Source organism: Vigna unguiculata, chromosome 11, assembly GCF_004118075.2.
Source record: "Vigna unguiculata cultivar IT97K-499-35 chromosome 11, ASM411807v1, whole genome shotgun sequence".
Taxonomy (NCBI): Eukaryota; Viridiplantae; Streptophyta; class Magnoliopsida; order Fabales; family Fabaceae; genus Vigna; species Vigna unguiculata.
In genome coordinates this window covers 5,865,488-5,889,123 of record NC_040289.1, presented here as the reverse complement: position 1 = coordinate 5,889,123, position 23,636 = coordinate 5,865,488, and the positions used below count along the sequence as shown (strand labels likewise).

At 32.7% G+C, this 23,636-nt stretch overlaps 1 protein-coding gene across 1 annotated transcript; it reads right to left on the bottom strand.

Moving 5' to 3' along the window:
- Positions 1-15,630: 15,630 nt before the first annotated feature.
- LOC114168603 (LOB domain-containing protein 4-like) lies at positions 15,631-20,230 on the bottom strand. Its single transcript, XM_028053489.1, has 2 exons — positions 19,881-20,230; positions 15,631-16,209 (listed from the first exon to the last, which is right to left on the bottom strand). Exons 1-2 carry the CDS (start codon positions 20,055-20,057, stop codon positions 15,871-15,873), a joined length of 516 nt encoding a protein of 171 aa, XP_027909290.1. The 5' UTR covers positions 20,058-20,230; the 3' UTR covers positions 15,631-15,870.
- Between the last annotated feature and the right edge of the window lie 3,406 nt (positions 20,231-23,636).

The following is a 23,636-nucleotide window of genomic DNA, read 5'->3' as shown; positions in this document are numbered from 1 at the left end:
GTTGTGAGTTCCCCTTTGATCTTCCTTTGACTCTCTCAATGCAGCTCCTTACCTTACTCAATCCTCACTAAACTCTCAATTTTCGTACTCTATTTTCTAAGCACAATGACAGCCTTGCAAAACCCTTCTTCTAACCTAGAATTGGTCTTTTAATGGTGTCTTAATGCTAGGTTAAGGACCAAAAACGAAAATGAGGCTTAATGGTAATGTTAATTACCATTCAATGGTTCATTATAGTGAGAAGGGTGTGGATGGTGTGGGTGTGGAAAGTGACATCGTATAGGTTGTGGGTGTCATAGGTGAGGCAGTGATCCACCACGCTTATATTTACAACTGACCCAAACCTAAATGGCAAATAATATCCCAGCACAACATATAGCTCATGAAATTTCCCATCATAGTTTATATATCAAAACTAAATCGATTAACACAATGTAACTATTAACACTAAAACTATCAAAACTAAAACTATTAACACAACTAAAATTTTCATAATCAAAATCTTGTCCTAGATAATTTTCAATCAAAGTAACTAATGTTATAGCAGGTCCTAACTCAATTGTTCCAGTAGATATGGTGTCCACTCTTATTTTATTTTCTTCATTGTGTCATTTGTTATGGGTGATGGATTCTTGAATCGTTGAAAAAAACAACACAACTTTATTATGTATGGATATTAATATTTAAAGTTTGATATGATTTCTAATATGTGAAAGGTATATATTATTACATTTGTCCAATCGTCTCCAATTCTTGCTCGAATGATGATTTTCATCCAAGACATGACATAATAGCCGCATTTTCATGAATCTTTCTGCTTGACAAAGAAAATAATCACACATTTTTTTAAGATCATTCATTGACATGACAAAATGAATAACTTATAAATGAAAATAGTTGTAACCACTACAACAAAATAAGCCTTTTAAGTCTGTTTTAGAAAAGACTTAGATTCAACATACTTAAATTTTAGGTTTGTTATGGACCAACAAACTTAAATTTTAAATTTGTTGTTGACCAATAGACTTAAATGTTAAGTCTATTGTTGTCTAAAAAACTTAAATCTTAACATATTTCTAAATAAAAAAACCTACGAATTTAAGTTTGTTGTGACCATAAATAACTTAAATTTGATGCTTTTTTTGTTAATTATTTTTGCTTTGGCACGGCTTACCTATCAACCATAGCTATTAGATTGTCCCAAGAAGGATTTTAACATTTTCATCCAACATTGATCACCATACTTTGTAGTAAAATAAAATGGTGATCAACTTTCGGGACTCCAATTTCAATCATTTTATAAGTGGAATGTATCTTCTTATCAGATCGCACACATCATATATAACAATTAAGATGAAAGAATACATGAAATAATCAGACATGTCAATTGTTACATTATATTGGGTCACATAAAATCACATAATACATATTTTGGCCTATTGTTTAGTTTCTAGTCACAATGACAACCTATCCTCTAATGAACATACTAGGTGCCTAAACCATGTGATATCTTCTAAGAGGAATCCAACGAAATAGTGTTAACACATAAATTAGGAACATATCAAGTGCATAATCAATTTTTTCCAATAACAATTACTTATTTCCCTTTCGCTCATGATCTTTTGTATTTTCCTCGTCCTATAAAAACATAAACCTTAATGCATAAGTTGAGTTTTTTTAACAAAGAAAAAGTTTTGCGATGCATTAGTGGGTAAAAAAGATGAGAGAAAAACCAACATATATTTGTATCTAATAACAATCTACCTAAAAAACAATGACAAATGATTCAAAAAGGGAATTATTATGTTACTAAAACAAAAGTAATTATTTTGCTATGCAGATAAAATAACTATCAATCTTAAATAAAAGACATCAAATAGCCAAATATAGGAATATGGTTGATAGGTAAAGCAACAAAAATTATACCATTTTCCTTTTTATTATTGCTTTGAGTTTAGGAATACCTTCATCATTACCATATCAACTAACTACAGGATTAGATATAAGTTCTTCCACCTTTTCCTAAGCCTACTCGGGAGGTTGCCAATGAACCACTATCTATAATAGATAATCTTAAAAAAATTCATCTACAAATTGCAACTAAGGAGCAAATAGTAATACATCAATCAAAAGAATTCCACCAATCAAAGCAACAACATTTAAAAGTTGATGGATGATAAGTGTCTGTGTAAAGTTTTCATATAAACATGACACTTATCATGCTTTAATTGATCATATTTTTTAAGTAAACAATCCATTGTAGCTTATAATTATAGAATGAGGTATTAAAAAGAAGGAAAATAAGAAATTGATGAATTTTTGATGATTTTGCAGCAATTTCTTGAAGAATTAAAAATGGTGCAGTTGAGCCCCAAAATTCATGACTAAGCTCCTGTAAGGCAATCAAGGAAGAATCCAGAATATAACTTTGGGAGCTTAGCCACAAAAAAATGGTCCTTAATGTAAGACCCGGGAAAATTAAATAGTTATTTAATTAATTATTTAATTAGGACGGGTAATGAGAATATTTAAAGTAATAAACGTGGAGAACTATGACGTGGAAAAGTACTAGCTCAAGTGGTTGAGAGTACCTTCTTGTGTGTGAGGACTTGGGTTCAAGTCCTATGTGTGCCACTTGGGTGTTATTTAAATTATGCATTTTTGTGTGTTTATATATTGAATGCGTATGGATGATGATAAATCCTTAAAATTGTGGGAGTCATCATGAAACATGTGTTGGTTGAGTGGTTTGGCCTTGGCTTGGTATGTGCATGAGAGTGGGTTCAAACCTTGTTGAGAACTAAATAGTTTCCTTTTTGCTAAATTTCTTTTGAGCATGAATATGAAAGGATTGGGAAACCTAGCAGATATTGGAGAGGCAATGTGGGGGGGGGGCTGAAAAATTAATGGGTGATAACCATTGAATGGCCTTAACCATATTTTTATTTAATAAAATTCGTTTTAGTAAAATAGAGAATAATTAGGGTACATTAGGCGTGGGAGAGAAGAGAGAAGGAGAGGAAAAATCAGTCTGTGAAAGGTGCAAATAGTTCTGAGAGTGAGAAGGGACAATTCTGGTGCGTGAAGGAGGCCAGCGAGAGAAGAATTAGAGTGGTTCTTTTAGCAAAGGGAAAAGGTGTGCAAGGAGAGTGGGAATCTCAATTTGGAGCGCGAATTCCAGGTAAGGGGAGTTGTTTTCGCGTGCCTTTTATTACATTCATCATAATATACCTTGTAGGATCATAAGAGTATGGATTTTGCCTTGAATGTATCGTTTTGTTGCGTTTTCTGGGTTCTGCCCAGAAATCGCCTGGCGGGCTTGCATGTGCCGCCAGGCGGTTCATCAATTTATGTGTGGTTGTGGCTTCTGCTAACTTAAACCGCCTGGCAGGGATGAATATCCGCCAGGCGGCTTGACAGTGCTTGTAGTGCTTGACTGATTTTGATGTTGTTGGGGAGAAAAGTCATTGCAATTTCTGAAATTCCAACTTGCTGACTTTATTGCGTGTGATGTTGATATGAAAACTGATTAGAATTGCATGATAGTGGAATTTAGACCCAATTGGGATGGGTCGCTCATGATGGTACGTATGAGGGTAGAGGTTAAGAACATGTATGAATTGAGTTACAAACTGAAGTGGAGCCATTGTATGTGTATTGTTGTATTTGAGTGTCGTAGACATAGGTCTGGACCTTGGTGATGGCGGAAAAGATTGCAGATAGAGAGAGAAACCTAGTCTTCGACTGGTTCTGATGCACCGCCCGGCGGTGGTAAGCCTACCGCCAGGCGGTGACAAGGCACATGGGCTGTCTATAATACTTGACATTGTAAAATGAAGAGAGGGTTTTAGTTATGTGAGTAATACTGGAAAATCATGGACGAAATAGTAGAAACGATATATTGGTACTAATGTGTGTAGTGAATTGGAACAAAGGTGGAGGTGAACGTAGCATGATAGAATTGAGGGAACATGCGTTGCAAGTAGGGAGTATAACTATTATGAATCAGCTGCAGGGTTGAAATACATCGGCTTATTGATGGAATAAAGAGGAGACAGGGGCTAGCGCGTTATCATGAGATACGGGGTGAGATAGAGATTATCAAATATGAATTTTAGGCCAAAGGAATAGAAGTAGTAAATTTTGGGGCAACGTAGCTTGGGTTGGTATGGTGTTGTAAGGTACTGTGTAACGACCTCAGTTTGAGATAAATTGGATCATTTGTTAATGATGGAGTAACTTGTTAAATTATAAATTTTATAGAGTGATTGAGAGGGAAGATTCAGAGGTAATGGGTTTACTACGAAAGTGCCAACGAGGCGAAAAGGTTGATTAACTTGATTGAGGCATGATCGTGTAGTTTTGCATTGAGTCATGAGGATTGAGAAAAGTGAGGCTTGTGGTAGTGTGCTGGTCTAGAATCAATTAGGGAGTATGCCAAATCAGTTGCAGACTGCTTCTGGTATGGCGCCTGGCGGCCCACTACAGACCGCCAGGCGATAGCCTTTGTGAGAGAGAGCGCTGTACAGAGGGGCGCCTGGCGGCAAGACGTGCTCCGCCAGGCAGTAGCGGTAAAACAGTGACGCTGGGAGGTCTCTGGCCCCTGGCGGTGAGCTGGTACCGCCAGGCGGTCTGGAACAGTTTCGCCTGGCGGCGTGTGGGCTGAGCCAGGCGGAAATGCTGTTGTTCTTTGCTTTCTGGTGTGTTGTTTTTAACTGACAACGATGCTTTGCTTGGATCGGGAGATGTTGTGCCATGAGCGGGTAGGTTCATGGATGGTGTTTGACATGTGATGATATGAACGGGGAGGTTCATATTCAGTTACTCTCACGTGGGGATACGAGCGAGGTAGGTTCGTATGTTCTGTGCTCACGTTGAGAGATGCCACGTGCGGGGAGGTACGAGGGCTGGTGGATCACATGTGTTGGACTACGGGCGGGCAGGTCCGTAGAGTAGGACTACGAGCGGGGAGGTTCGTAGAGCAGGACTACGAGCGGGGAGGTTCGTAGAGGCAGGACCACGAGCGGGTAGGTTCGTGTGAGCATCAGATTCCCGAGTTCAAGGCTAACAAATTGTATGATTTGAAGACTGATAAGTCTTGGGGTTAAGGTCTTGGCCAAGAATTATAGATAATGAATAAAATGTGTATATGATTTATCTTGTGTAGTATATGCTTGTTATTTTATTTTCTCGGCTCACCCTTTCTGTTTGTGTGTGGCGATGATCGTGTAATTCGTTACACGGGAGCAGATGTTGATACAGGTGATGCTGAGGATGCTCAGATGGCGGAGTGAGGGCTAGCATGAGATTAGAGCTAGGATTTTGCTAATTTGTAATTTATGCCTTTAAATACAAATTTTGGTAACTTGTAACCTTTTATGGATTTAGTTATGAGTTATGGCGCACTATTTTAATGAGTTTAAACTTTTCCCGCGTTGGGATTTTTATCGAGATGACTATTAATGTAATTATTTCTTTTATTATTTATTTTTAAGTAATATTCCCTAGGGATGTTACACTTAACATTTAAGGCGATGCATGGCTGAGCCACGAGAGATGTGCTTAACACTTAAGGCGATACATGGATGAGCCACAAGAAAATATGCTCAACACTTAAGATGGTACATGATTGAGCTACGAAAGAATGGGCTCAGCACTTAAGGCAGTACATGGATGAGCCATAAGAAAATTTGCCCAACACTTAAGGCGGTACATGGTTGAGCTAGGAAAGAATGGGGTCAGCACTTAAGGCAGTGCATGGACGAGCCACAAAAGAATATGCTTAGAACTTAAGGCGGTGCATGGCTGAGTGCCAAAAGTTGGGCTGATCACCGCCCAAAAATTTCTACAAATAAAGACCTTGGGTTCTCATTTCAAGCATTGAATGGAGGTTCCATAATGTAGTAGTATGATAGAATAGGGTTTGTGAGGCATAAAGGAGATGCTCTTAGTGTAGATCTTATGTGTAGATACTGTTGGAATTGCATTATAATATTCTATGAGTAACTGAACTCACTCGTGTCCAAATTTGATGTAATCAGTTCTGATTCTATTCACTTCTTATTCTTGGGTATTTATCTTTGCTTTCATTCAATTGTTTGTGGTTTGATTTATGCTTAATGATAACTTGATCACTCATCTTATTTCACGGGTTTGATTTGAGTTGGAAGATTGGTCTCAACTTGTGTGGATGAATTGACGACTCATCCTATTTCACTGGTTGGGATTGAGTTGAAAAAATGATATCAAAATAAGGTCTAATCAATCATCATAAATGTATTGAATGCTTCATGGCATACTAGAGTGGATGTTGGAGGAGAAAGAGTCTTGCACATTAAAGTAAGGATTCATTCTACTAGGAGTTGATGAATCACACTAGGGTTTGGAGTCCTTAGGTTCTAATGTATTAGAGATGAACCTAGATCTACATAGAAAGAGTACTCTTAGGACATTGAATGATTTGAAAAGTAAGTAAACAAGATGGTAATGGTGTAGTAGAAGAAGATGAGAAGAAATCGATTCATAGCCCCTACTCCACTCAATCTATCTAATAAACTACTATTTATTTTTACTTACATTCTCAATCAACCAACAACCCAAAAATTAAACTACCAATATACTTGCTAAATCTCTGTGGATACGACACTTGTTGATACTACTACGTACCAGTACACTTGCTAAGAAATGGTTGTTGAGAAACAATCATCAATGGACAAACTTTAGTTAATTATTAAATGCATTAGACCAAAATTAAATTCAAAACCACATGGTCTACACTTTAGCTCACAATTCTATAAATGTAAGCTACTTCACATAAATGAGACCTTAAATTCAACTTGAAATCCACCTTTGAAAATTGTGGTCGCGATTAACCTTCAGAAATAAAACAACACAACCAAAACTATAATTTTGTTCACATCATTCCTCTTTCTCATGAAAAATATTGTGACCTTGCCATTTTGTAGATCAAGAAGCAAGTAGATTTATAAAACAATCTCCCAAGTGTTAGTGTTATGGTGCTTGATTTAGTCTCACATCGCTTAGAATTATGAGATGTGGTTCTCTATTTTACTATATAAGAGATCCTATGTAAAGCTTGAGATACACCAAAAATAAAAATACTTCCTAGTGTAGTCGTGGACGTAGCCATACACATTGTATGCCGAACCACGTTAAATTTTTTGTGTCTATTTTTCTCTCATTTATTCTTTCCTTTATTGTCTTGTTCCTAACACCAAGCATTTTAAGGTTGTGCCTATAATCAACATTTTACTAAAAGGAACAAACCCATCTAATTTGCACCAAAAGAAGTCCCAATTCTTAAATAGTAAGAAATAAAATTGTTTTCATTTCTCAATCTCTCCCTAAAGGGCACCAAACTCCCAAGCAAGTTAAACTAATGTATAATAAAGTATTGAAAACCCCATTCGCTTCTCCGAATTCCTCACAAAAATCACCAAGGAGTTAGATTAATTACTATAAACAATAATTAATTAGAGAGACAAAAAAAATACATGGGTCAAAATAACAAGTAAGTAATTATAGACATAAGTAATGAAATCAAACAATAAATCCAAAGATACACTAGGTCAAGCCATAATCAAGAGTAAGTAACAGATAGATAGTGGGAAGAGCGATAATGATGGGGTTCGATTGCCGATGGTAGCAGACGTGCAACGCTAGCAGTCTAAGCTAGTGCTCCGATCGGACTTGAACGCAAAGGCGATGAAGATCTCTCCACTCGAAGGTGAAGGTGGAGGGCGCTGCTAGTGCCAATGTTAGAAACAATGTGTGATGACGAGCAATGGCATGGATAGGAGCAAGAATGGAGGGAGGAAGAAATTCCTCACGTCTAAGAGAAAATGGAGAAAGCCTTTAAGGCTTTGTGTTTTGAGATGAGATGAAAAAGGAGAACCACTGCTTGTTCTGTTAAGGGAAGAAATTTAGAATTTAGGTTAAAAAATATAGGTCTGTTGAAAAAATGAACAAATGCAAAATTTAAGTCTATTTGTAATTGAGCAGGCTTAAAATATAAATTTAAGCATGTTATAAGATTAACAAATTTAAAGTATTGTCTTTTATTTACAAAAATATCACTGCATATTTTTTAAATTTATTTCTTTGTGAACAAACTTAAATTCAAAGACTTAAAAGGTCATTTTTTTTACTAGTGAAACTTTGGATAAATTACTTAAATTTGCATTGATTTGGGCTTAACCATAACTCTAATTAAATTGGAAATGTATGTTAGTAGCAATATATAATAAGTAAATGATATGAAGAAAGTAAAACTTACGTTTGTAGTAAGGATTTCAAATCATTTTTCATCTTCCTATGCAGAGAACAAAACCAGAAAACTATACATTCTCTTGATTTGATAACCATTAGTTGCCAATGGGACATATGATGAATCAAAAATAGTTACACGAATAATTAGCATTACTTCATAAAATATTGCACTCAATATGACTTACCCATCAATGTAGGGCAAGAAGTACATCTCTCTTTATCACTCAGACATCCATGTTTTCAAATATGTTTGCATATACTCAACTGTGTTTTCAAAATTTTGAATGGTCTAAAGTTCAATAAATTCATACATGGAAGTCCAACCTTGGTGTGAGATCCAAGAAATTTATGAAAAATTAATAATTAATGGAATAAAGAAACGAGGGGTTGAGACTACCTTAGGAGAATTCTTTGATAAAACCTAGACAAGAAATAATGGGAACCTAAGCGGTTTGGAGCACTTAACTATGTTGAAGGGACTTGGGTTGTGCAGTAATAAAAAATAATGGTCATAAAACCTTGAATTTAAATTAATTTCGTTTTATTATGTGTATTATTTATTTTGGGCTGAAGTTGGGGGGAGAGAGAGAAGAGTGAGTGGGGAAAATAAAGAGTCATAGTGTGTGTGTCAAGTGAGGGCTGAGAATTGCAATCCAGAGAGGAAATTGGAGTGGAGGCAAGGAGGGGAGCTTTGGGAACAAGGAAGAATTCATTGGAAATTGTTTGAAGCTAAGAAACCGGGTAAGGGGAGTTGATTTTTTTTAAAATTCTTTTCTATTTGGAGATATCTTGGAGTTGATGTTTCTTTGATTGCGCCTCTATTTCCTTGTTACCGATATATATATATATATATATATATATATATATATATATATATATATATATATATATATATATTTTATATACAGGGGTGTGTGTGGTGAAATTATTTTGTTTGGTTGTCGCGTTTCATGAGTTTAACTAATAATATGGAGTTGTATAATTTTTTGTTATATTTGGTGAGGCAGAAGTCGATTTTTAACGTGCTGGCTTGGTATACTATTTAGCAGAAGAATTGTGGGGGTGCTGGGTTTTCATTACATTTTCTTATGAAAGGAAATTGTTTGGTTTAAGGGTTGTCAGTGGCAAAGGTAGATTCAAGTGACACGTTTGGGTAGTGATGTTACGCAATGTACATAATTTTGTTATTTATTTGCTGATAGGAGTTCTTTACCTTATAAAGGTAGAAGGTTTTAAGGGGTTGAAAGATTTTAACATGATATTTTGTTTTATTAGCACAAGTAGACGACGGTGTAAGACTTTCAGTCTAATTAATTAGGCAACTGTGGATGTGTTTTCATAAGCGTGAATTAGAGGTGGCATTAGGTTATTTTGGTTTCGGCATGAATATAGGGAATGGAAGTTTTCCGATTTTGTTAGAATAATATATATAATGTAGGTTATAAAATTTTATAATAGTATTAGAATATTATATAGCTTATAGTTGATAATGATTTATATAATATTCCATTAAAATGTCAGTACGGGTTGGTGTACAAAAAACTAATAAAATTGAAACCAATATATTATAATATATGGGTTGCATATTAAATATATAATCAATGATATTTTTACATGGTATGAAACATTAGAGTTACGTTGGTGATAGTCTTGCTTTATCTTAAGGGTAATATGATGGGAATAATTAAAAGTATACGGTGGTCATGGGTTGGACTATTTTATATATGGATTATGATTCTTGTTTTATTATGGTGTTAATTTTATGTCTTTGGTTGTTTCTTTTATTTACGTAAATGAATGGTTGCAATTATTAGTTAGGATTCTTGTTTTTTTTTTACACGACAACAATTCTAATTGGTGATGCTAAAATGATGTGCCCATGTGATGCAGTACTAAGGAATGATTTCGTATATATATAAGTAGCCAGTTTCTTTTATTAGATGAATTAGTAGAGTTCTGTTTTTTTCTATAACAGTTGCAGCATTTTATTATTATGCGTTACAATACCGACAAAAAGAAATTGTGAGGAGCTTTAATAGTGTGGTTTTTCTTTAGGGCAGCAACGAACTAATTTGAGAGGTTTATTATTTTCAATTGAAGATTCTTTTATTAATTGAGTTGATTTTAAAATGTTGTTCCTGCTGCTGGAGTTAGATTGATGTTGTTGTCTTTTTAGTTCATATGTGCAATGTGTGTTACTAACCAAACTCAAGTGATGCCATGAGTTAAATTGTGAAGGTACGAGTGTTTCTTCATGTTTATGCTTGTGATTTGTGGAGGTGCAATATGATTTTGAACCAAATTGAGTGAATACTCAATTGGGTGTTTTAAGGAGTGCATAGGATGATTTGAGAGGGTGTTACAATTTCACCTGGTGGCGCTCAGGCATCACCAGGCGATAGTGCATGGGCATGGATCCATTGCAGATGGATTTGCATGGATTGGTTTGATAGCTTGGTCAGGGTTATGCTGGATTAGTTACGAGCGGGGAGGTTCGTAATGGAGATTTGAGATGCGTGATTGATACGGGCGGGGAGGTCTGTATCTGTTGTACTCTTGTGTGGGGATACGAACGGGGAGGTTCGTATGTTCCGTGCTCACACTTGAGGCTACTATGAGCAGGGAGGTTCATAGTAGGTGTTCACGCATGTTGGACTACGAGCGGGCAGGTTCGTAGAGTTGGACTACGGGCGGGAAGGTCCGTAGAGTTGGACCACAAGCGAGTAGGTTCGTGGGAGCATGATAATCCCTAAGGACCAAGGTTGTGAATGGATCTTTCTCATATAGGTTATGAGATTGGGGGTATAATGTTATAACAAGATTACCAAACTAAAATTAACTAAGTTATATTGGGTAAGGGACAGTTTTTATTATCTTATGATTATATTGTTTTCTTCTCAGCTCACCCTTTCTTGTTTGTGTGTTTGTGTTTGGCGATGATCACGTGACTTGTTACGTGGGAGCATATGTGAATTTAGGTGGTAATACTGATGCTTAGCGACAGAGTGGGGCTACCGATGGGGGATTTTCATTATATTATGTTTTCCTACATTTTGTAATAGACATTATGATGTTTTATCTATTATGGACATGTAATAAAGATGGGACCATAGAATGGATTATAGCGAGAAAAGTTTTAAATTTTCCCACGCTTGGGAACTTATTATAATGTCTGAATTTCTTAAAGAAAATTTTATGAGAATAAGCTTTATCTAGTAATATCCATCTGGGGTGTTACACTTGGTCCACAATGACTATGTCTTTATACCTATAACAAGACAACAAAATATAAATTAAAAAGTACCAATTCCAAGATTTAAATATGGAAGACAATGAAACATGCACCATAGTTGTATGATTGAAATATTTATCATCATGTCTCCCGAAAATCACCTTTATTGGATCATTTAACGAAATGTACAATGAGATATGACACTGGAGACCAAATACTTTTAACTCCTACTATAGCTCTATTTGTCCTTTATTCAACCTGATTAATTTTGTCATGACCTTTGATAGAGCATCACCCTATACTTCTTCCATGTCATCATATTCATGGATAATAGGTTGACACATGACATGCTTTTTAGGACAAGAGAAGATTATCACACTTTCTTCCATCAATGTGCCATTATACATTCCCTATATCTTCTTTAATGGCAAACAATTGTTTCAACCTAGGTATTATAGACAAGTATCGCACCACCTTAGCAGGGGGACCATATGTGTCTTCATCACCACTATTTCCATCAATTTTCTTATCAAACCACGATTAACCACATGTTGGACACGCCTTTAGTGAAGCAAACTTGTCTTTGTACAATACATAATCATTAGGGCATGCATGTATCTTTTTGTACTCCAAACTCATTGGACATAGAATTTTCTTCGTCTCGTAATTACAGACAGGTAAGTTGTTATTTTCTTGAAGCATCTCCTTGAGTAACTTCAAGAATTCTGTGAAACTTTTTTGGTTCATCCATTTCTTGATTTTAAACTGAACAATTTCAAAGTTGTTGACAATCGTGTAAAGTTAGCGCATCTTGGGTACAACTCTTCTTCTGAATCGAACTTAAAAGAATCATATAAATGAGCTCTTCCAAAATTTTATTCACCAACATCACATACCATGTCCTCTAAATGATAATTCATTCATCCACAAAATTTGTTCCTCGTGACGTTGTAGGCTTGTGTAATAACTTTTCATTCCAAGTCCAAATTGTATAACTTCTCACTATACTGAAGATGATAGATGATCACACATTGTATCTGTGTGCTGACATATTTGATTAAGACAACAAACCCAAGGACAAAAGTATGTCATGTTCACAGAGATTGCGTGTTCTTTAGCATATTACAAGAATTCAGAAACTCCCTTTTCACACTCTTCACCGATGCGACATTTTCATCCAACTTTGATCCATACTATGATTGTAACAAACTCCATCGATCTTAAATTCTTAAGTCTCAAAGTCTAACATCATAAATTTGATAAAATTTCGGTAACATTTCACATTGGTTTCGAAGTACATGAAATAAAAGTGATCACTCATGGCACAATCGAGTATGCATCTAGAGAACAACACAAAATGGTATCAACCAAATTTATCAAATTTATGCATAAACTTCAATGTACGTGTTATAGTGAATTATGAAAAATAATTTTTTCAAACTATCTAATTGGACAATTCAAGATTTAATACAAACAATTAAAAGTTTAATTATTTGTACCAAGATTTGCTCAATGTTTAACTAAAATTATAATAAATCTTAATAAACCTAAAATTATTTAAACATACAACTTCTAATAACACTAAAATTAATCAAATATCTAAAATAAATTAAAAATAAAATTTAATCAATCCCCTATTAAATCTTAAAATAAACTAACAATGAACCTAATAATTAATCAAACACCTAAAATATTTCTTACCTAAATATCTATTTTAAGACTCAAATAAAACTAAATTTGATATTACAAATATTCTAAAAATTTAAATTAAAAAAAGTGCCAACAACACCTACTAAAAAAAGTTGGTGAAAACACCTTTTTATCTAAAAATGTTGTTAAGTATAAGGAAACATAATCAAAATCACATCTAACAATAACCAATCAACATACAAAGTGCAATGTATATGGAAACCAGAATAACTTTGTATCCAACCAACAACCTTGAAAAAAGTTGGAGGGTGGCCTTAAGATATCGTTATTGCAGCTAAAAAATGCAGAAGAGTCGTCATCGTTGTTGGAGAGTGTAGGAGAGTTGTCGTTGCTACCGTTGGAAGGGGTGGAGCTTCAAAACGCACTCCCTGCACAAAAACAATAAGTCAAAATGCAAAAAAAGGAAAATCCTCAACCAAGGCAGTGAAAGAACTTGCATTTGAGGTAATGAACAAAAAATCACCTTTTTTTGTCATCGCACACGTCATCGCAACTGTTATTTCACTTGGAAAGGGAGAGCACAAAGAAATAGTGAAGGTAAATGGGCTGGCACTTTTTTTTCTTTTAATATTTTGAAATACTTTTAACGTTGAAGGAAGGGATGGTCAACATCCTTTGACGTCAGATTTGGGGTAAGGCCGATGTCAAATTCAATATGGACGTTTGTTACATAAGTGTCAATATTGGCATTTTAACTTACAAAATTGCCTCCGATCATTTTTTATGTTGGATTTTTGGTGGTCTTATGTTGAATGGATGACATTATAAGTCCTTTTTGTGTTAGTTTCTATTGATAGCTTAAGGCCATACACAATCAATTGGGATTGATTTTTTAAAACTTTATCACCAATGGCTAAACTTACTTTTGTAAGGGTTTTATTAGTTCTTATTGGTGCGAAAATTTGGAGCTTGAACAATTAAATATCAATAATACATTCTTAAATGGTGAGTTATTTGAGGAAGTATGCATTGATATTCTCTAGGGTTACAAAACAAGAACAAAAGGTTTAGTTTGCTAGTTGAACAAATCTATATATGGACTAAGACAAGCATCTTACAAGTTTTCTTCAACCTTATTGCAACATGGTTTCGCACCGTCTATAAATGATTACTATGTGTTTACTCATGGTTCCAATTTTTCATTGGTCATTTTGTTGGTTTATGTGGACAACATCATCCTAGCAAGCCTTGATTATTCATGTGCCGATAAATTACAATTGACATGGAGTTCTTTGTTCAAACTAAAGATTCTTGGTTCTCTCCAATCCTTCTTTTAGGCTTTGAAATTGCTTAACCCAGTAAAGATATCTTCGAGTAAGAGAAAATATACTTTATCTTTGCTTAGTGATATTGGAATTTTAGGTAGAAAACCAGCTACATTACATATAGATCACAACTTAAAACTTAGCCGGTAATCCTATCCAGGATCCCTTTTGTATTGAAGATTAATTGAAACATTTATTTTCTTGATCATTACCAGATCAAACATCACTTTTGTTGTTCACAAGCTTTGTGAGTACATGCAGAATCCATTAACCACACATCTCACCGCAATTCACCACCATTACCAGTTAAGGTCTCTTTTTTCTCACCAACAACAAACTTCATCTTTCAACAGAAGCCGATCCAGACTGGACTAGCTATTTTGATACCAAAAAAAACCATGGACTTTTGTGGTTTTCTTAGTGATTCTCTAATTTCCTATAAGTTTGTCAAACAAGCTATTGTGTGTAAGTGTTCATCAGAATTAAAATATTATGCTTTATCTTCACTGGCCAACGAAGTAGCTTGGTAACAATGATATCAAATATTTTTATGTTTCAATTGACACAAATATGCTCTTGCGATAAGAAACTAGCCACGCAATTTGCTTTTAATCAATATCACCATGAGAGGTTCAAACATATAAATATTGATTACAATGTTAGAGTAGAACATCAAATACCTAATATATTCACAAAGACCATTCATGCTACTGATTTCAATCATTTCATCGAAGAATCATCGATATTTATTCTCCAACTTAAGTAAATATTAAAATAAAATATAATTAAAATATTATCAATATGATACATAATCAATTATTTAGTTTTCAAGCATTCTAGATATTATATCTAATCAATTTTTCTTTTTTCTTTTTTTAGCTTACTAGTATGTTTTATTATTATATATAACTATCACTTTGTTTTAAACGACACATTATAGTTCTGTTGCACGACGAAGGGTTGCTTTGTTGCTTAAGCGAATGCTAGTTTTGGTGGCATCAAGGCAAAAAAAGATACCACATTATAGTTCTACTAGAACTCATGTAAAAATTTATTATAAATTCTATTCATTTCAAAATTATAACATATGTATGAATATATATAATTAAGATCTTTACAGATATACTCAGTATCAAAATCAATATATCAATGTCGTTAACTCAAAAGAAACATAATAACAAGTAACCTATTAAATGATGGAGAAAAAAAAAAAAAAAAAAGAAGCTGAAGTTTTGTTGAAGATATGAGATTCAATGGAGTCCATCATCAACTTTATTCAACCCCTTACTGATACAAGGGTACGTACGTAGCTAGCCATGCATGCCCATTTTTCTGCACTCCAATAACAGTAATATTAATATAGTAACCTAAGAACTAACATGACCACAGAGACTCTCCCATGTTTGGCTGATCAACGACCATGTCCATGGCAAAAAGGGTTTTGGCAAGTTTACTGGATGGAGACAAGTTCTCTGAGGATGAATTGGATGGTGCAGGAAGTGCTTTGAGTTGTTCAAAGGAAGTTGAAACTTGGCTCAGTTTCATGTGCACAACCTCTGCTTGTGCAAGTGCCAACTGGGTTTGTAACACATCAACTTGTTGCTGCAGAGAAGATATGGCTCCCACACATCCATACACTGGATCCCTCACCCTTGCATTCGCTTCGTATACCATTGAACTAACAGCATCACTTCGTTGGTACTCTGGTAGTTCCTGCCAATGTTATATATAATCCATCAAACCAACTACTAAACGTTCACTCATAAATTAATGTTAACACTAAAGGAGTTATGCAGAATTTTCACAATTTTATTTTTAAAGTCATCATCAATTCACGTGACTTATCCACTAGTAATATTCTTTGGACTTATCATTTTTGTAATATGATAAACTTGTTCCATATATGTAAAAAAAAAAAATCTTAAACCGTCAAAACTGGCGTGAGGTATAATCTTTGGACACTTGATCACCATGTACCTTATGTGTTATTTCATTTGTAAGGTTAAGTTGGAGTTAAATTCCATTCCTGTACTATTTGGGTATTTCGTGATATTGGCTAATATGGTTGATGTTTACACGACAATTCATGATGTTGGTTAATGTTAGAGATTTATCTTACTAAAGATATTATGATTAAATATGTTTTTAGTTTCTTAATTTTGGACACAAAATTGGAATTCGTCAATGTCCCAAATTTTGATATGGTTTGGTCCTCAAACTTTAAAAATTAATAAATATAGTCGTTCTAACCCAACTGTATGAAATTTTTTTAACGTGTTAAATAAAAGGTTAAGTTGATGTTTGAGCTACCATTTGACATGTTCTAGTTCAAATGTCAATTTGAAATACTATTTAACATGTAAAAAAATATTAATATGATGGAGTTAAAAGAATTATATTTATTCACTTAAAGGGATGAATTCTAATTTCGTGTCCACGTTTGAAAAAATGGATTTCATAATGGTGTTGTTGTGGTGTTAGAATCCTAATGAATTCGATGGTAGGATTGAAAGTAATGTCCCACTTTGTTTTTGTCTTTGTTGAACAGGTCTGGTGCAGTATGTGTAGAGTCTAGTGCAACAAGACAAACAGGAAAAAAAAAGAAGAAAAAACTTTAACTTAAAGAACTCTTCCACGATTGGATTGAAGATTCTAAGTGACGTGTCTGAGATACAGTGCATATAATATATGTAACAGGACTTTATTATATAATGATTATTTTGAACAAATTGTGTGGTGAATGTGGAAGTTAGGTTGCTTACAAAAAGTTACATATCACACTCAACATTATCATGACATGTGTGAATATGTGTAAAAAAAAGTAAAGTTAGCCGTAACTTGAGTACAAGTAAAAGGAATATTCAGGTGGAAGCTCTATCGCTATGAGATGTTGTTGACCTAGATTCATGAGTGATATGATGAAAACCTTTTGAATAGAAATATATAGATCATGGTTAGTCAAAAAAGAGTTGCATGTATAATAAGGTGTATGTTGAAACTATGTGCTTCATAGAAAACAAAACAAGAAGTTGTTGACCTAAGAGAATATATAATAGTATGAAAATCATAACCCTAGTTTTAAACAAGGATTATAGAGTAGGACAATAATACACCATGTGATATCATAACGTGTATGAAAATTCAGCTAACAATTTTATCTTCATTCTACATATTCGTGTCTCAAAAGTTAACCTGCAATTATTTCTCTTGGCTTCTAGTAGGAATTTAAAATCATGGTTAATACTATATATTGTTTAGGGTTTATTGTTTATTTATGAATTTCTTGTCTTACTCATGTATGTGAGAGTTTTGACTTCATATATACTTAAATTCTTCATAAATATTGTTAGGTTTACATGGGTTTCACTGGAGCGACACAAACACCAATGAAACCTGAGTTCAACCGCATCAGACATTGACACCACTCTCAACTCAAAATCTTAAGACAATAAGTTTATGGGTTTTTATTTTTATATAATGCTCTACTTTCTCATTTCTAATCAATGTGGGACTTAGACTCACACTTGAATTCCTAACAAATATAAGTATTGCAAAATTTTAATAAAAAAAAAATATACATGTTACTATTTAACTAAAAAGCTAAATGAAAATGATATCATGGACATGACCCAGGTTTTCTTTTTCGATTGCTTCATTTGGTACATGAATATAATGAACATAAGTAAGTTCAAATATGTCATCAATGTGTCATGCTTACAAAAGAACATTTCATATATATATCATTAATTTAATCACCAATTGAAAAATATCTTGATCTGGGAAATCAACATCACTTTCAACATGCATAAGCAGTCTCCATCAATGTAACCCATGATTTTAAAGAGAAAAGAGAAAAAGATGAACTCTATAAGCTTTTTTTTCTTCTTCTTTCTTAAATAACATTGATTAACCAACGAACCCAAGACTTAAAAAAAAAAAAAAGCTAACTGGTCATAAAGTAAGAAAGGAATACAAATTGCCATACATGGCCAATAATAATTACGTACCTAGCTTCATATATCTTTTTTAACTTTATCTTCTTGACATGGGTGTAGCTTCTCAGCACTAAAGCTAATTTATATATACTCGATCCTTTGTCTTCTTTATATGTGCTAAGGAATCATACTTACCTCTCACTTTAATAAAGAAGAACGATTATTGTAGACTTGGTCATATTTTTTCCATTTTCAAGAAAGAAAAAGAAAAGGTTTCTTCATAATAAATTAAAATTAGTTAAATTTAGGTAAGACAACTTTTACAAAGTAGTCTATGTATAAATTAATAGAGAAATTTTTTATTTATTTTAAAAGTATTCATAAAAGAAATTGTATAAATAAAATCTATATATTATTAAAGTTATATAGCTTGGGACATCAACTGTAATTAACTACTACAACGGAAGTAAAAGTGGGAAAAAACAAAGAACAAGTAACCCCTTTAAACTTTTTTGGAAGACTACTTTCTTCTTCTACAATTAATAGCTATATATTTGAAAGGTTAACATCTCTAGTAAGTAATTATATAAGGAAAATATAGCCAATTTTTTTCTTGATAGTGTGATCTTGTCCCTATTTAAGTAAGCAGCAGCAGATACTATTAGAAAACCCTAGAGCAACTAATGCTTTTATGATATAATAGAATGTATAGCATAAAATACATGAATATTTTATATATATATATATATATATATATATATATTCATTTCTTTTTATCTGATCAGCATGTGATACTCTGTGTATGTTATGTTAACCTTGTTGATCAGATTCTTCTCAGCATAAATAAGCAACTTTTGACAAAGCTGCTATAAGATCTAGCAAGTGGGTCTTGTATTTCATCAGTTTCCTTGCTTAAATTCATCTCTCTCTCACACACAGTGCTTAATACATCAGTTTCCTTGCTAAATCACCTTTCAAATCACAGAATGTAAATCCAAGTAAACTATGTATATAGAATACACATCATACATATACATATATATATATATATATATATATATAGATATAGATATAGATATGTGTGTGTGTGTGTGTTTTTTAGGTTAAACTGCAATGGTGGTTTACTATAACCATTAGTATACTATACAGTTTGAGGCAAAAGTAGCTGCAGCTTCTTTGTGTAATACTTTCTTTATGTTGAACCTAAGCTATCAACTTTACCATATATTGCAGAAGTTTTGATCTCTGCTTTAAAAAAGTGCAACCTATCTTCCTAACAAAAGCAGAGAACTTGTAAGAAGGTTCAGACAAAAATCAAAGTAGACCAACCCTAATGAAAGTGATTGAGAAGTTTTTTTAACAGTATTTGACTGGTATATATATCAATGAAATGATAAATATATATATGATGATCAGAAGATAGTGAAGGGGTGGCTGAGAATTGAAAACCTGTAACATTTTGTTGACATTGCTAGCTCCAAAAACCTTGTGAACACTGGCAAACTTGTGTGGCTCATCTGCAGGAAAATAAGGAGCAAACACACAATCCTGTGCACATCTCCTTCGAAGAAGCTTGCATGCTGCACATGGTGACATTGCACCTTGTTTTCTGCCACCATCTTTCATTTCTTCAACCAGAACAAGAAGATGAAGAAGAAGAAGAAGAAGAAGAAGTCAATATGACAAGCACTTTGAGCTGAAAGATTTAGATGAAGCTTGGGTAGGGTAAGTTATTGTTGGAGTTGAAAATAATGAGCAGAGGAAAATTTGATCGATGGGAAGGGAGAGGGGGGTCTTAAGGAGTGTGGACATGATGTTATATAGAGACGTTTTGGGACAGAAAATCTTGGAAGGGTCCCATGAAAGACGAAACTCTAGATTTTGCTAGACAAAATCATGGATGTTGATAAGATCTTTTGCCCCACATGTACATTATTTATTTTTTTTTCACACTTTTTTTCTTTTGTTTTTCATGCTTAACATATATATCCTCATGCTTTCAACAGTCTACAGATTTTCATTCAAAAGGGACACATAGAATTTCCTTTTCTCTTCATCTTTTTCGTTGTTTACAAGGTAAACATAGAATGAATCAGTTTGTAGAACATCACTGTTGTTGCAGTTTCTTGTTTGGAGTTATGGTCGGATACAAGAGTTATTGGAAGGGCAATTAGTCATAGGAATGTACTTTACTTTGTTTTTTTGTGGAGAGTTTGAGCACAATATGAAGATGTTTAGCTTTGTATATAGGGTTGAGTACCCTACTTAGATTTCATCAATATATTTATTTCTTACAAAAATGAAAAAATAAAAGTTACCCCAAGTGATAGAAACAAGAGAAAAAGTGCATACAAAACAACGTGTTCGTTGCACGATCGATTTATAAATGTTGCAATAATGATAAAAAGTAATATGCAAATTGATCTTTGATACCGAGTTTCTTTTAAACAATTAACCACATGATCATTGTTTTTTAATAATAAATAGTAATGTGAATTGAGTCAACAAGCGTAATTCATAATTGAGAAAAAAAATCTTTGAAATTTAAGGATAGTGTGTAGTGGTTGAAGAGGAGAACCAGAAGCTTACTGGAAGATGAAACTTGTTGAAGTTATTATAATGAGCGAGGTAAACCAAAGTATAAAAGCTGAAGATTTTTTTTTTCAATATCAGATCAAGAGAGACATAAATACTTAGTTGGATGATGATGGATTATTATTTCCTCCTACGTGAAAAAAAAAATATATATATATATATATATACAAAATTTTTTGGAATTTTTTTAATATATATTTATATATATATTTTAAATTATAATTATATATTATTTATATTAAGTTTATATTATGGAAACTAATAATAATAAATAAAATAAAAATGTAATGAAAATATTAATTTATAAAAGAGATTAGGGTTTTGTTTTTGTTATAAAAATTTTCTACCATGTAAGTTATTATAAAAGTGTGTGAGAAGAAAAAATTACAAAAAAATAGATTAGAAACGGAGATTAGAATATAATCTTTAATTATGAAATTTAAGAATTTTGTGTTTTTCTACCTAAATTTTGCAAAGTTTTGAATTTATATAGGAGAGATGATAAATTTATATTAGAATAATTATGATAAATAGTAAAAGAATTAATTCTTTCTTTGAAGGAGGAAAGTTTGTGATAAACATGTAAAAAAATTGCATCTACGTTACATATCTCTAAAGTTTCTAGAGTTACATATAATGAATTTAAAAATTCATTAGAACGCGATTCAGAAAAAGTGTCATCAAATTTCACAATACTCACCAAATCAGATTGATGAGGTACGAAAGGTTTATCTAAAATGGTATTCATGGTTTGGTATCATATATAATAATGAATGATAATCATATTTGTCTGAATTATACTATTATGTGTGCTTGTTTTAAGTAGAAGAAATGAAGAGAGAATGAAGAGTTTTTTCTTAACTAAAAAAATAAAAAATATAATTTGGCATCCCCAAATTTTTTGTCCAAATTCTGCCAAAATATATATATATATATATATATATATATATATATATATATATATATATATATATATATTACACTAATACAATATTTTACACCGGTTTAATTAAAAACGTTTTAAAAAATCAGTGGTGACAATTTTGTATCTAAAGAGAGATATATTATATTAATTCATACTAAAATCCGAATAAAATATATAATGAAGTTAAATATTACATCGGAAAAAAACCGATATAAAATCTACTCAAGTTTGGTCTATTTTAGATGAGTTGTTTTCCAAGTTGTTATTGCTCTGGTTGTTGTCGCTTTTGGTTTGCTCACTGCTAGTACTATTCTCAAGAAAACACCTATGATTAATAATGAGTATTACTTTTTCCAAACACCTTTGATTAATTAATAATGACTATCATCATTTTCAAGTTACATAAATTTTAACTTTTTTAGGTAAGTCTATATAAATCTCTATAGCTTACACTCAGTATCAAAGTCTCCATATACACGGATATGTTGTTATGCTTTTTGTATTAATTGGTTGTCAACTTGGATGAATTGTGGAATAAAATTCGTATACTGTAAAAATATTCGTACCATGGGTATTTACAGATAAAACCCGCAATAGGTAGAGAATGTATATTGTAAATGGATACTCACGGATTATGGGTACATATAATTTGTATACTCACTTATTAACAGGATGGGTACGAATATCATAGTATCTATATTTGTGGATATCCATACCCGTTATACTCTAATTTAAATTAAAAAAAAAAACATGATTAAAATACTAACACATTGATTTTTGGGTTGTTTTTTATCAATTGGTTTTAAAATACAATCTCTTTTTCTTTGTAAATTGTCATTCAACACTATTTAAATGGATTATTTAAACTTTGTTTGAAATTTATGAATGTTATGTATTATATTTTATTTGAATTTATGGTTGTTGTTAAATATTTTAACTTTTTATTTTATAAATATCTGCGTGTACCTGCGAATATCCGTGAATATTAAAAAATATACGGGTACCCGTATAACGGATAATTTAAACAATTTTCAACATATATTTATATATTTATATTTGTATACAATGACATGTTCTTATTTATGAGCCAAATAGGTAAATCTAGGCTTTTTTGTAATTGAGAGTCTATTGTAATTCGAATTTGTAAAATAAGATTTTTTGAATTTTTTTTTTGCGAAACAGGATCAAGTCATCATGAGAAAAGACGATGTCGTCCTTCTCTCAACTGGTTTCATTTTTTTTTAAAAAAGAAACGATATTATTATGATAGAAACCGGTTTCTGCACATCTAAAATTAAAGTCGTGATGATGGATGCCGGTTTTAGTTTTGATGATAATCCGTTCCGATCTTTAATTAATATTTAATAGTAAATGATGTATTATGAGTCAGTGGCAGACTTAAAGGACATTACATCCAACTCAATTCATCAAATAGCAAGTTTTTTTAAATAGATAATGACAACAATAGAAACTCTGCACACGCATCACTAACGTAGAAATTCTAAAACCATGACTTTCTAAACATTATTAAGGATTTGTTCTGATGAAAAAAAAACAAACTAAAAGTAAAACCGTTCTTTACTCGGACGACTTCTCTCGTGCCGGCATCCATCATCACGACTTCTATTTTAGATGTGCAGAAACCGTTTTTTATGACGACATCACTTTTTCAGAAAAAAAAAATG